Source organism: Salmo trutta, unplaced genomic scaffold (assembly GCF_901001165.1).
Source record: "Salmo trutta unplaced genomic scaffold, fSalTru1.1, whole genome shotgun sequence".
NCBI lineage: Eukaryota > Metazoa > Chordata > Actinopteri > Salmoniformes > Salmonidae > Salmo > Salmo trutta.
The window spans coordinates 61,573-76,210 of NW_021822810.1; the positions used below are offsets into that span (position 1 = coordinate 61,573).

The 14,638-nt window shown below is 46.7% G+C and overlaps 1 protein-coding gene and 2 non-coding genes across 3 annotated transcripts; all 3 read right to left on the reverse strand.

The window, feature by feature from the left end:
* Positions 1–1,824: 1,824 nt before the first annotated feature.
* LOC115184977 (translationally-controlled tumor protein homolog) lies at positions 1,825–10,193 on the reverse strand. The gene is made up of 6 exons (XM_029745560.1): positions 10,041–10,193; positions 9,514–9,587; positions 9,019–9,206; positions 7,654–7,759; positions 6,448–6,564; positions 1,825–2,322 (listed from the first exon to the last, which is right to left on the reverse strand). The coding sequence occupies exons 1-6, from the start codon at positions 10,066–10,068 to the stop codon at positions 2,320–2,322; spliced, it is 516 nt and encodes a 171-aa protein (XP_029601420.1). The 5' UTR covers positions 10,069–10,193; the 3' UTR covers positions 1,825–2,319.
* On the reverse strand, positions 2,915–3,050 carry LOC115184980 (small nucleolar RNA SNORA31). The gene has a single exon (XR_003874708.1). It is a non-coding gene; the product is annotated as a small nucleolar RNA SNORA31 (small nucleolar RNA).
* Positions 7,356–7,434, reverse strand: LOC115184979 (small nucleolar RNA SNORD58). The gene has a single exon (XR_003874707.1). It is a non-coding gene; the product is annotated as a small nucleolar RNA SNORD58 (small nucleolar RNA).
* Positions 10,194–14,638: the final 4,445 nt, after the last annotated feature.

A 14,638-nucleotide genomic window follows, 5' to 3' on the forward strand; every position in this document is an offset into this window, starting at 1 on the left:
CTTGTTCTCAACTAGCCTACCTGGTTAAATAAAGGACTTGTTCTCAACTTGCCTACCTGGTTAAATAAATACAAAGTGTAGGAGCACTGACCTAGGAACAGATCCCACCTGTCCATCTAAAACTGATCTGAGACCAGCCTTCCTACTGAGACGCTTGATAAGAGTAGGAGCTCTGACCTAGGAACAGATCCCACCTGTCCATCTAAAACAGATCTGAGACCAGCCTTCCTACTGAGATGCTTGATAAATACAGCTCCCTGGATGGGATTCCTTCTACATGTCAGATGTTCTACAACGATAGATTTATGTCTGGATGAACGGCCGTGTTTGAGAGCATCAAAACTGATGTATCATGGGTAAATTGTGACTGACTGGATGTACAAATAACATCGAGCAGTTATACACACGATGCAAGGCGATCAGTCAGTTGACAACTTTAAAAAAGAAAAAAAAGTCGGCCGCCATGTTGAACGAACCCAACGTTAATCAACACAGTATGGACCCAACAGATCCATCAGAACAGGGTTTCCTGACCCTCTACTCAGGGACCAGAACCCGACGTTAATCAACACAGTATGGACCCAACAGATCCATCAGAACAGGGTTTCCTGACCCTCTACTCAGGGACCAGAACCCGACGTTAATCAACACAGTATGGACCCAACAGATCCATCAGAACAGGGTTTCCTGACCCTCTACTCAGGGACCAGAACCCAACGTTAATCAACACAGTATGGACCCAACAGATCCATCAGAACAGGGTTTCCTGACCCTCTACTCAGGGACCAGAACCCGACGTTAATCAACACAGTATGGACCCAACAGATCCATCAGAACAGGGTTTCCTGACCCTCTACTCAGGGACCAGAACCCGACGTTAATCAACACAGTATGGACCCAACAGATCCACCAGAACAGGGTTTCCTGACCCTCTACTCAGGGACCAGAACCCAACGTTAATCAACACAGTATGGACCCAACAGATCCATCAGAACAGGGTTTCCTGACCCTCTACTCAGGGACCAGAACCCAACGTTAATCAACACAGTATGGACCCAACAGATCCATCAGAACAGGGTTTCCTGACCCTCTACTCAGGGACCAGAACCCAACGTTAATCTGGGGAGGTTCTGTATCAGAGTGAAGGCAGACAGAGACACGGGGAGGTACTGTATCAGAGTGAAGGCAGACAGACACGGGGAGGTACTGTATCAGAGTGAAGGCAGACAGAGACACGGGGAGGTACTGTATCAGAGTGAAGGCAGACAGACACGGGGAGGTACTGTATCAGAGTGAAGGCAGACAGACACGGGGAGGTACTGTATCAGAGTGAAGGCAGACAGAGACACGGGGAGGTACTGTATCAGAGTGAAGGCAGACAGAGACACGGGGAGGTACTGTATCAGAGTGAAGGCAGACAGAGACACGGGGAGGTACTGTATCAGAGTGAAGGCAGACAGAGACACGGGGAGGTACTGTATCAGAGTGAAGGCAGACAGACACGGGGAGGTACTGTATCAGAGTGAAGGCAGACAGAGACACGGGGAGGTACTGTATCAGAGTGAAGGCAGACAGAGACACGGGGAGGTTCTGTATCAGAGTGAAGGCAGACAGAGACACGGGGAGGTTCTGTATCAGAGTGAAGGCAGACAGAGACACGGGGGAGTTCTGTATCAGAGTGAAGGCAGACAGAGACACGGGGAGGTTCTGTATCAGAGTGAAGGCAGACAGAGACACGGGGAGGTACTGTATCAGAGTGAAGGCAGACAGAGACACGGGGAGGTACTGTATCAGAGTGAAGGCAGACGCCACAGACGATGGTTGTATTTCGGCCAATAGGCCCATTTATTTCACAACATAGTGTCAATGAGTCCTTTACATTTGTGTGAGAGAGCAAGGTGGGAGCTTGATGTCGCTGGACGTCTGACAGAAGTCACCACGGACACAGCAGCCAAGCCGGCACGGTTCAATCCATCCATCCATCCATGGTGGTGAGGGGGGGGGGGGGCGGTCCTGACCGACGACCAGCCGTTTAGAAACAGGGCGTGGCGTCTCCCTCGGAGGCCAGATGCGGCGGGGGGACGACGAGAAGGATTGGGGCCAAAAAATAAAACTTGATTAAAGAAAGACAAGTCTGTTCCGGTTGTTGGGAGGGAATACAGGCAGGGTCAGTCTGTCCATGATCAGGGCGGCGGTCGCTACGGTAACAAGCAGGCAGGGTTGGGTCAGTCTGGTCCATGATCAGGGGCGGTGGTAGCTATGGTAACAAGCGGACACGCTCCCTCCGAACCAGGCACTTCTGTTCGACGTCCAGATGGTTTACTGCACAGAGGAGACAGAGGAGAGACTATTACCCACGTGCAGATGGATAGAGAGATTATTACCCACGTGGAGATGGATAGAGGAGAGACTATTACCCACGTGGAGATGGATAGAGGAGAGACTATTACCCACGTGGAGATGGTGGAGATGATAGAGAGACTATACCCACGTGGAGATGATAGAGGAGAGACTATTACCCACGTGGAGATGGACAGAGGAGAGACTATTACCCACGTGGAGATGGACAGAGGAGAGACTATTACCCACGTGGAGATGGACAGAGGAGAGACTATTACCCACGTGGAGATGGACAGAGGAGAGACTATTACCCACGTGGAGATGGACAGGGGAGAGACTATTACCCACGTGGAGATGGATAGGGGAGAGACTATTACCCACGTGGAGATGGATAGGGGAGAGACTATTACCCACGTGGAGATGGATAGGAGGTCGTAGGTGTGTCCGATTGGTCCCTAGTCAAAAGTAGTCAACTAAAAAGTGAATAGGGTTGCCATTTGGGCCTAAACCCCTAATCAACGTGCAGGTGAGGCTCCTGCCTGTGTCTGGGCAGTACCACCTCTGGTAAACACCTTCATGTGTTCCACTTCTCTATCCGTACAGCCACTCGGTCTGGCAGTCGGGGAGAGTCAAGGGAATATTTCATTTAGCATCCAATTGCAAACCCAGAAGTTACGGTGGAGAACCTCAGGTCTATCAGATGAATGCATGGGCTTTTCAGAGCATGGTTACTGGTATCTTAAATAGCACCCTATTCCCTATATAGTGCACTACTATAGACCAGGGCCCTATAGAACCCTATTCCCTATATAGTGCACTACTTTAGACCAGGGCCCTATAGAACCCTATTCCCTATATAGAGCACTACTATAGACCAGGGCCCTATAGAACCCTATTCCCTATATAGTGCACTACTTTAGACCAGGGCCCTATAGAACCCTATTCCCTATATAGTGCACTACTTTTGACCCCTTGTGTGCCATTTGGGACAAAGTGATAAAAAAAAAACATTCTGGTCGTTGCAGATAGAAATAGAATGACTAGAACAGGCAAATCTCTGGGTTCTACACGCCAGATAAACCCCCACAACCCATTTCTATCTGAACTCTGTGTAACGTTACATATCCTCCACTAAAACACTGTCTCTGCCTGCCTGGTGAGCGGGGTTGGGAGTTAAAATACCGACAGGACCACACCCACAGAAACAGTCAGAGGGGACGAATGAACAGGGAGTGAACATCCACTATTACTGGGTCAGGAACACAGAGCTTTAATGGAGGGGAGGGGGGTGAACATCCACTATTACTGGGTCAGGAACACAGAGCTTTAATGGAGGGGGGGAGTGAACATCCACTATTACTGGGTCAGGAACACAGAGCTTTAATGGAGGGGGGGGGGGGGATGAACATCCACTATTACTGGGTCAGGAACACAGAGCTTTAATGGAGGGGGGGGGGGATGAACATCCACTATTACTGGGTCAGGAACACAGAGCTTTAATGGAGGGGGGGGATGAACATCCACTATTACTGGGTCAGGAACACAGAGCTTTAATGGAGGGGGGGGGGGATGAACATCCACTATTACTGGGTCAGGAACACAGAGCTTTAATGGAGGGGAGGGGATGAACATCCACTATTACTGGGTCAGGAACACAGAGCTTTAATGGAGGGGAGGGGGGTGAACATCCACTATTACTGGGTCAGGAACACAGAGCTTTAATGGAGGGGGGGGATGAACATCCACTATTACTGGGTCAGGAACACAGAGCTTTAATGGAGGGGAGGGGATGAACATCCACTATTACTGGGTCAGGAACACAGAGCTTTAATGGAGGGGAGGGGATGAACATCCACTATTACTGGGTCAGGAACACAGAGCTTTAATGGAGGGGAGGGGATGAACATCCACTATTACTGGGTCAGGAACACAGAGCTTTAATGGAGGGGAGGGGATGAACATCCACTATTACTGGGTCAGGAACACAGAGCTTTAATGGAGGGGAGGGGGATGAACATCCACTATTACTGGGTCAGGAACACAGAGCTTTAATGGAGGGGGGGGTATGAACATCCACTATTACTGGGTCAGGAACACAGAGCTTTAATGGAGGGGGGGGGGATGAACATCCACTATTACTGGGTCAGGAACACAGAGCTTTAATGGAGGGGAGGGGATGAACATCCACTATTACTGGGTCAGGAACACAGAGCTTTAATGGAGGGGGGGGATGAACATCCACTATTACTGGGTCAGGAACACAGAGCTTTAATGGAGGGGGGGGATGAACATCCACTATTACTGGGTCAGGAACACAGAGCTTTAATGGAGGGGGGGGGATGAACATCCACTATTACTGGGTCAGGAACACAGAGCTTTAATGGAGGGGGGGGGGGGATGAACATCCACTATTACTGGGTCAGGAACACAGAGCTTTAATGGAGGGGGGGGGGGATGAACATCCACTATTACTGGGTCAGGAACACAGAGCTTTAATGGAGGGGGGGGGGATGAACATCCACTATTACTGGGTCAGGAACACAGAGCTTTAATGGAGGGGAGGGGATGAACATCCACTATTACTGGGTCAGGAACACAGAGCTTTAATGGAGGGGAGGGGATGAACATCCACTATTACTGGGTCAGGAACACAGAGCTTTAATGGAGGGGAGGGGATGAACATCCACTATTACTGGGTCAGGAACACAGAGCTTTAATGGAGGGGGGGGATGAACATCCACTATTACTGGGTCAGGAACACAGAGCTTTAATGGAGGGGGGGGATGAACATCCACTATTACTGGGTCAGGAACACAGAGCTTTAATGGAGGGGGGGGATGAACATCCACTATTACTGGGTCAGGAACACAGAGCTTTAATGGAGGGGGGGGGGGGGATGAACATCCACTATTACTGGGTCAGGAACACAGAGCTTTAATGGAGGGGGGGGGGGATGAACATCCACTATTACTGGGTCAGGAACACAGAGCTTTAATGGAGGGGGGGGGGATGAACATCCACTATTACTGGGTCAGGAACACAGAGCTTTAATGGAGGGGAGGGGGATGAACATCCACTATTACTGGGTCAGGAACACAGAGCTTTAATGGAGGGGAGGGGATGAACATCCACTATTACTGGGTCAGGAACACAGAGCTTTAATGGAGGGGGGGGGGGATGAACATCCACTATTACTGGGTCAGGAACACAGAGCTTTAATGGAGGGGGGGGGGGATGAACATCCACTATTACTGGGTCAGGAACACAGAGCTTTAATGGAGGGGGGGGATGAACATCCACTATTACTGGGTCAGGAACACAGAGCTTTAATGGAGGGGGGGGGGATGAACATCCACTATTACTGGGTCAGGAACACAGAGCTTTAATGGAGGGGAGGGGATGAACATCCACTATTACTGGGTCAGGAACACAGAGCTTTAATGGGGGGATGTTGCCTCTTCACTTTGCTACAGCTACTTTAGAGGAACTTCTCAGTTACACAACTTTACTGAAATCAAGAATCAAAGCAACCCAAACAAGCCCTGGTCCCATCAGCACTGGAAACAGCCATAGAACCTGTAACTTTGGGCCCTGGTCTAAAGTAGTGCACTATATAGGGAATAGGGTTCTATAGGGCCCTGGTCTAAAGTAGTGCACTATATAGGGAATAGGGTTCTATAGGGCCCTGGTCTAAAGTAGTGCACTATATAGGGAATAGGGTTCTATAGGGCCCTGGTCTATAGTAGTGCACTATATAGGGAATAGGGTTCTATAGGGCTCTGGTCTATAGTAGTGCACTATATAGGGAATAGGGTTCTATAGGGCTCTGGTCTAAAGTAGTGCACTATATAGGGAATAGGGTTCTATAGGGCCCTGGTCTAAAGTAGTGCACTATATAGGGAATAGGGTTCTATAGGGTCCTGGTCTATAGTAGTGCACTATATAGGGAATAGGGTGCCACTTATGTAATTTCATATGTGAATTCAGTGGGTCCTGCCGTCCCCCTACAGAGAACCAGACAGTCCTCCGTCCCCCTACAGAGAACCCAGACAGTCCTCCGTCGCCCTACAGAGAACCAGACAGTCCTCCGTCGTCACGGTAACTTACGTATTTCTCGATCTCGATGCCGTCTTTGAAGAAAACGAAGAAAGGTGTGACTCCGTCCTCGCGGTAGTCTAGCAGGCCGATGGCTCCGTCACAGTTCATGGACTCGCCGGTGAAAAACTGGAAGGAGGAACAGGTCACGTGTTCAACAGGACAGACAAGGAGACACTGTTCATTCATAGTGTCACACAAACGAAGAAGAGATGTCTTCTTTTGGAACAAACCACGCTAGAGGTCGACCGATTAATCGGAATGGCCGATTAATTAGGGCCGATTTCAAGTTTTCATAACAATCGGTAATCGGTATTTTTGGACACCGATTTGCAGATTATTATTTTTTTACAGCTTTATTTAACTTGGCAAGTCAGATTAAGAACACATTGTTATTTTCAATGACGGCCTGGAAACAGTGGGTTAACTGCCTTGTTCAGGGGGGATTCGGGGATTTGTTTTTGCAACTTTCCGGTTACTAGTCCAACGCTCTAACCACCTGCTTTACATTGCACTCCACAAGGAGCCTGCATCACTACCTGTTACGCGAAGGCAGCAAGAAGCCAAGGTAAGTTGCTAGCTAGCATTAAACTTATCTTGTAAAAAAAAAAATCAATCAATCTTAACATAATCACTAGTTAACTACACATGGTTGATGATAATACTAGTTTATCTAACGTGTCCTGCGTTGCATATAATCGATGCGGTGCCTGTTCATTTATCATTGAATCACAGCCTACTTCGACAAACGGGTGTTGATTTAACGAGCGCATTTGCGAGAAAAAAAAAGCACTGTCGTTGCACCAATGTACCTAATCGGTCAACCTCTAATACACACACACACACACACACACACACACACACACACACACACCGTCCCCCTATCCAAAGGGTCAAAGTGTAAGCCAGTGACTTGACGACGTACTCAGGTTAAATAAACAGATGATAGTTTCATAGGTCACAGCCTCTAAAGGTGTCCTAAGATTGTCATCACAGTACGTTCCAGTGGCCATTTTAACCAACCCTCATTCAGCCAATATAAAAACTGGAGTGTGTTCATAACATACATGTTCGTTTTCACACAGCACAGGCTGCTGGGTACATCCCAAATGGCCTCCTCATTTTCCCTATATAGTGCACTAAATATGGACCTTAGACAGGGGGGAAAAGGGAGCCATTTGGGACCCGGCCTTACGGTAGGGAGGGTGTTTATCTCACCTGGTATTTATCGAGGTTTCCCAGGATCATCTTGACAGCTGCTGGAGCTCCTGCCATGAAGGCCTGGACCCTCTTAGAGCCCTGCTCCTCTAGTTTAGCCTTGACTCTAGATGGGAGGGACAACAATGTTACATTCACAACATTCCCCATCGGGCTGTCCGATACTCCCAGAAAAACAGAAATCTGCTTGTGTACTTGTTCATTTCAAATGCTCATATTTTACCGGGTAACTTGACTGAGAACACATTCTCATTGACAGCAATGACCCGGGGAACGGTTACAGGGGAGATTGGACCTGGAACTGATCCATATCGACTCCCCGTGGTTTAACGGGTATTTACACCCATTCAGACTGGACTGATCCATATCGACTCCCCCGTGGTTTAATGGGTATTAACACCCATTCAGACTGGACTGATCCATATCGACTCCCCCTGGTTTAATGGGTATTTACACCCATTCAGACTGGACTGATCCATATCGACTCCCCCGTGGTTTAATGGGTATTTACACCCATTCAGACTGGACTGATCCATATCGACTCCCCCGTGGTTTAATGGGTATTTACACCCATTCAGACTGGACTGATCCATATCGACTCCCCGTGGTTTAACGGGTATTTACACCCATTCAGACTGGACTGATCCATATCGACTCCCCCTGGTTTAACGGGTATTTACACCCATTCAGACTGGACTGATCCATATCGACTCCCCGTGGTTTAACGGGTATTAACACCCATTCAGACTGGACTGATCCATATCGACTCCCCGTGGTTTAACGGGTATTTACACCCATTCAGACTGGACTGATCCATATCGACTCCCCGTGGTTTAACGGGTATTTACACCCATTCAGACTGGACTGATCCATATCGACTCCCCCTGGTTTAACGGGTATTAACAGCCATTCAGACTGGACTGATCCATATCGACTCCCCCGTGGTTTAATGGGTATTTACACCCATAACGGAACACCTTCCCTATTCAATCCGAGACGTCCCAGCAGGCCGTGCAGAAAGTGCAAGGGATATTTGATGCCACTAGTATCACAGTTAGTAAAAACCCCTGGGAGTCACCAGAGAGAAGTTGCCCAGGCTGTCAACATGCATTTTATTAGACTGACAGTTGAGTCTTATTTTGCCGTTTAAATATCACTCTCGCCCTGTTACTGACGTTGGGGCCAGTAACTGAAAGGTTGCTGGATCGAATCCCAGAGTTGACAAGGTAAAAGACAAAAAGTGTCATTCTGCCCCTGAACAAGGCAGTTCCCGATAGGTCGTCGTTGTAAATAAGAAAATGTTTATATATTTTTTTAATGTAAAAACATATATATTTTTATAGATTAGATGCCAGAGACACTTACGCCTTCATATAGCCCTTGATGTAGCTCTGGTAAGCCTTCTTGTTGTAGGCTGAGGTCTCCTGCAGTTTGCTGTTGAGCACAATGTCAACTCCACTGACCGTGGACGCTTCACTGCCCTCATCTCCGCCCTCTGCAGAGGCGTTGGCACCGATCAAAGCCCCATCTACGTCCTCCGATCTGGACGTGAGCTGCCAAGGGAGGGGAGAGTCTGGTTCAGGCTAGCAGGCTAACAGGCTAGCGGGCTAACAGGCTAACGGGCTAACAGGCTAGCGGGCTAACAGGCTAGCGGGCTAACGTTAAAACGGTATCAACACGTCATCACCGGTAACTAGCAGATACGTTTACCGAGCCGAAATTGACAAAACATGTTTCATAACCCTCCTTCCTGTATTTTAAAAAAAAAGTTAGTGAAATAAAATGAATGAATAAACTAGCCAAGTTGCTAATAACTAAAAGGAAGAGATATCTGTATTGAAACGGTAAACGTTAACGTACCTTTCCCTGTACCTCGTACAGCATACCGTCGCAGACCTCCGTGATTTTGTAGACCTCGGTGAACAGCTCATCTCCTGAAATATAATCATTTATTAGCCAAAGTTGGAGTTAACGGTATCTAGTCTACTAGTTCACACAATAGTTGAACTAAAAACCAGCTGTTTCCAACAGAAAACAGGTCAGTTAGTATCGCTTGTTACCTAGTTAGCCTGTTAATGCTAACCAGTTAGCCAAATGCCGGTAGGCCTCGCTAACTAGCAGGGAAACGCTAACTCTCCGGTAACAGTATATTGGTTTACTCCGTTATACAGAACATAGAAAATATAAATGTGATCTTTAACGGTACATAATACCATGGAGGACTACGACGAAGTTTTAAAAAGTCATTTCCACCACATCGTTAGCACAAAATGCCGAGGAACTTCCGGTAGGCCCAAATAAACACACTACAAAATACAGCGCAACAAAAAGGTTATATTTCTAAAAGAATAACAACAGAGTAGTGATAATATAAACGTTAGTTTTACCGGTGATGATATCCTTGTAGATGATCATTTTAGTTGGATAGTAAAAATGTGACGTTCAAGGGAAGATGGTTTTGGATCCCAACCCGTCTCAGGACTCGTAAGAAAAGGACAGAAAACAGCGGTTCGCCAACTTAGATAGGCAGCGGTGACGTCACGCCGACCGGGGACCGGGGCCTGCAGATACGGGTCACAGTCGCCCCCTTCAGGACGTGTTGCGCGGGTTGCCGCTTCTGCGGGTGCGTTCCAGCCTGCACTTTTAAAAAAAACAATTTAGTCTCAGGTTTTAACCTGTTTGGGATAGGGGGCAGTATTTTCACGGCCGGATAAAAAACGTACCCGATTTAATCTGGTTACTACTCCTGCCCAGAAACTAGAATATGCATATAATTAGTAGATTTGGATAGAAAACACTCTAAAGTTTCTAAAACTGTTTGAATGGTGTCTGTGAGTATAACAGAACTCATATGGCAGGCCAAAACCTGAGAAGATTCCATACAGGAAGTGCCCTCTCTGACAATTTATTTTCCTTCTGTTGCATCTCTATCGAAAATACAGCATCTGTGCTGTAACGTGACATTTTCTAAGGCTTCCATTGGCTCTCAGAGGCCGCCAGAAAGTGGAATGAGGTGTCTGCAGTCTCTGGGCGAAGAACAGCAGGAGATTTTGTTACTGGTCAGCCTGGGAACAGTGACACTGGAGATGCGCATTCATGAGAATTCTCAATTTTTTTCTTTCAGCCTTTGAATGAATACAATGTCGCCCGGTTGGAATATTATCGCTATTTTACGAGAAAAATAGCATAAAAATTGATTTTAAACAGCGTTTGACATGCTTCGAAGTACGGTAATGGAATATTTTTAAATGTTTTGTCACGAAATGCGCTTGGGCGTTACCCTTCGGATAGTGACCTGAACGCATGAACAAAACTGAGCTATTTGAATATAACTATGGATTATTTAGAACCAAAACAACATTTGTTGTTGAAGTAGAAGTCCTGGGAGTGCATTCTGACGAAGAACAGCAAAGGTAATCCAATTTTTCTAATAGTAAATCTGAGTTTAGTGAGCACCAAACTTGGTGGGTGTCAAATTAGCTAGCCTGTGATGGCCGAGCTATCTACTCAGAATATTGCAAAAGTTGGGGCCAGTTGTACTGTTAGAGGGGCCAGTTGTACTGTTAGAGGGGCCAGTTGTACTGTTAGAGGGGGCCAGTTACATTAGACATAGCAGGCAAAAGACCATGTTCATAATCATTAGTGTTCCGCGTTGCCTCTGTCTGATAACGGATGTAAAAAAAAAAAGAACGATAGCAAAAATGTGTTATGTAAAAATGATTTCATACTCCACATTTAGGGGGGCCACAAGGGGGTCCAAAATTGTTGTCACAGGGGCACTGCCCCCCCCCCCCCCCCCCCCAGAACCACCCCTGGTTGTGTTGGCCACCCCTTTGTATTTTATTTTTAATTTCACCTTTATTTAACCAGGTAGGCTAGTTGAGAACAAGTCCTTTATTTAACCAGGTAGGCTAGTTGAGAACAAGTTCTTTATTTAACCAGGTAGGCTAGTTGAGAACAAGTCCTTTATTTAACCAGGTAGGCTAGTTGAGAACAAGTCCTTTATTTAACCAGGTAGGCTAGTTGAGAACAAGTCCTTTATTTAACCAGGTAGGCCAGTTGAGGACAAGTCCTTTATTTAACCAGGTAGGCTAGTTGAGAATAAGTTCCCATTTACAACTGCGACCTGGTCAAGATAAAGCAAAAGCAGTGCGACAAAAACAACAACACAGAGTTAGTTACACATGGAGTAAAACAAAACATACAGTCAATAATACAGTAGAACAATCTACCCTGCAGTCCTCTCCCAGTCAGAACACTCTACCCTGCAGTCCTCTCCCAGTCAGAACACTCTACCCTGCAGTCCTCTCCCAGTCAGAACACTCTACCCTGCAGTCCTCTCCCAGTCAGAACACTCTACCCTGCAGTCCTCTCCCAGTCAGAACACTCTACCCTGCAGTCCTCTCCCAGTCAGAACACTCTACCCTGCAGTCCTCTTCAATTAGAGGCAACGAGGAACAGCTGCCTCCAATTGAAGGTCAACCCAATAAACTAAGCATAGAAATAGAATAACTAGACACAGACATAGAAATAGACTAACATAGAACATTACCCCCCCAAAAAACGAAACACACTAAACAAACACCCCCTGCCACGCTCTGACCAAACTACAATGACAAACAACCCCTTTTACTGGTCAGGAAGTGACAGCCTGTCCATGACCATTCTCTTGCCTACCCCCTTTTGGATTAATAAACATTGTAAGACTCCAACCGTTTTGATTTGACTTTTACAAGGGTTGGACCACGTGGTTGGGGCGCTGCTGCACAGTGGCTGAGAGAGACTCCGTTGATTCGGCGGGAGTCTCTGTTGTCTTTTCAATGATGGCCAGTTTCTCAAAGGGCAGAGCAATTTTTGACTGCCCTGTATTTGGTAGGAGGGCTCTTACTTGGCGCAGGTGGCAGTGGTGTAAATAAGGAGTATTGTGCCACGAGTGCTGGAAAGTCTTCACATGGGATCAATGCTTCTGTCTCGCTGCTAGCATCTGAAGGGATTAGCATCTGTTTAGCCATGCCTTGACTTTTTTCCTTTTTTTTCCCCTCTGCCCATGTAGCCGCGTGATCACCGTGTTTTCCAATCCTCCTTCTGTTACTTCATATAAGAAAGGGTCAGTTTACCCCCTCCCCCCCCAAAAAAAGTAATAAAATCCTTGAGTATTGATCATAATCTTTCCACTCAAAGTGACGCCAAATTGACCCCCCCGGGGATCCAAATGAACAATCAGATGCTGTATGGCTGAGAGGGAAGAGGCAAAGGGAACAGCATATACCTGTAAGTCTGACAACACAGTAGACTGGCAAAACATACAGTAAATTGAGAAATCATGTAACTAAACAGAAGAAGAAACTAAACTATGAAACAAAGATAAATTATATAAACGATGATAGTAAAATGCTCTGGAGTACTTTAAGTTAAATTCTACGCAAAAAAAGCAAGCTTGCTTCCATCCTTCATTGAGGCAGATGGCTTGTTCAGTGAGGCAGTTGAGGCAGATGGCTTGTTCATTGAGGCAGGTGGCTTGTTCATTGAGGCAGATGGCTTGTTCAGTGAGGTAGATGGCTTGTTCAGTGAGGCAGTTGAGGCAGATGGCTTGTTCATTGAGGCAGATGGCTTGTTCATTGAGGCAGTTGAGGCAGATGGCTTGTTCATTGAGGCAGGTGGCTTGTTCATTGAGGCAGATGGCTTGTTCAGTGAGGTATATGGCTTGTTCAGTGAGGCAGTTGAGGCAGATGGCTTGTTCATTGAGGCAGATGGCTTGTTCATTGAGGCAGTTGAGGCAGATGGCTTGTTCATTGAGGCAGGTGGCTTGTTCATTGAGGTAGATGGCTTGTTCATTGAGGCAGTTGAGGAAGATGGCTTGTTCATTGAGGCAGGTGGCTTGTCCATTGAGGCAGATGCCTTGTTCATTGAGGCAGATGGCTCGTTCATAACAAAAACCTTTGATATTGCCGCCCACTTTAAGAACTTTTTTGTTGACAAGATTTAGCAAACGTAGGTATGACATGCAAACAACAAATGCTGAGCCTTCATATTCATGCATAAAGGAAGGTAGCCGTTGGGGTGGCAGGTAGCCTAGTGGTTAGAGCGTTGGACTTGTAACTGAAAGGTTGCAAGATCGAATCCCTGAGTTGACAAGGTACAAATCTGTCGTTCTGCCCCTGAACAAGGCAGTTAACCCACTGTTCCTAGACCGTCATTGAAAATAAGAATTTGTTCTAAGCTGACTTGCCTAGTTATATAATATAATGGACCAAATTATGAAAGACAAGCACTGTAGTTTAGAGTTCCACGATGTGGATGAGGTTGAACAAATGGTTGATATGTGTAAATTAGGACAAACCACCTGGTACCAACAACCAGGATGGTAGATTACTGAGGTCGGTAGCAGAATACACTGTGACTTCCTGTTTGCCTCGTCTTCAATTTAAACCTTAGAAGACGGTGTGTTCCCTCAGACATGGAGGGAGTCAAAGGTCATTCCACTGCCCAAGAATAGCAGAGCACATTTTTAATGGTTCAAACAGCCGACCAATCAGGCCGTTACAAGATGTAAATGGCTCAACGTTGAGGAGAGATTGATGTGTTGAAGGTACCAAACTGCTTGAACTGCTTGAACTGCTTGAACTGTCTGTTCAAGCAGTTGGGCACACAGTTCAGACACTCATCGGTACAACACAAGACATGCAACCAGAGGTCTCTTCACAGTCCCCAGGTCCAGAACAGAGGCTGGAAAACACACTGTATTAAATAGAGCCATGACTACATGGAACTCTCTGGTAACCCAGGTAACATGACTACATGGAACTCTCTGGTAACCCAGGTAACATGACTACATGGAACTCTCTGGTAACCCAGGTAACATGACTACATGGAACTCTCTGGTAACCCAGGTAACATGATTACATGGAACTGTCTGGTAACCCAGGTAACATGACTACATGGAACTCTCTGGTAACCCAGGTAACACGACTACATGGAACTCTCT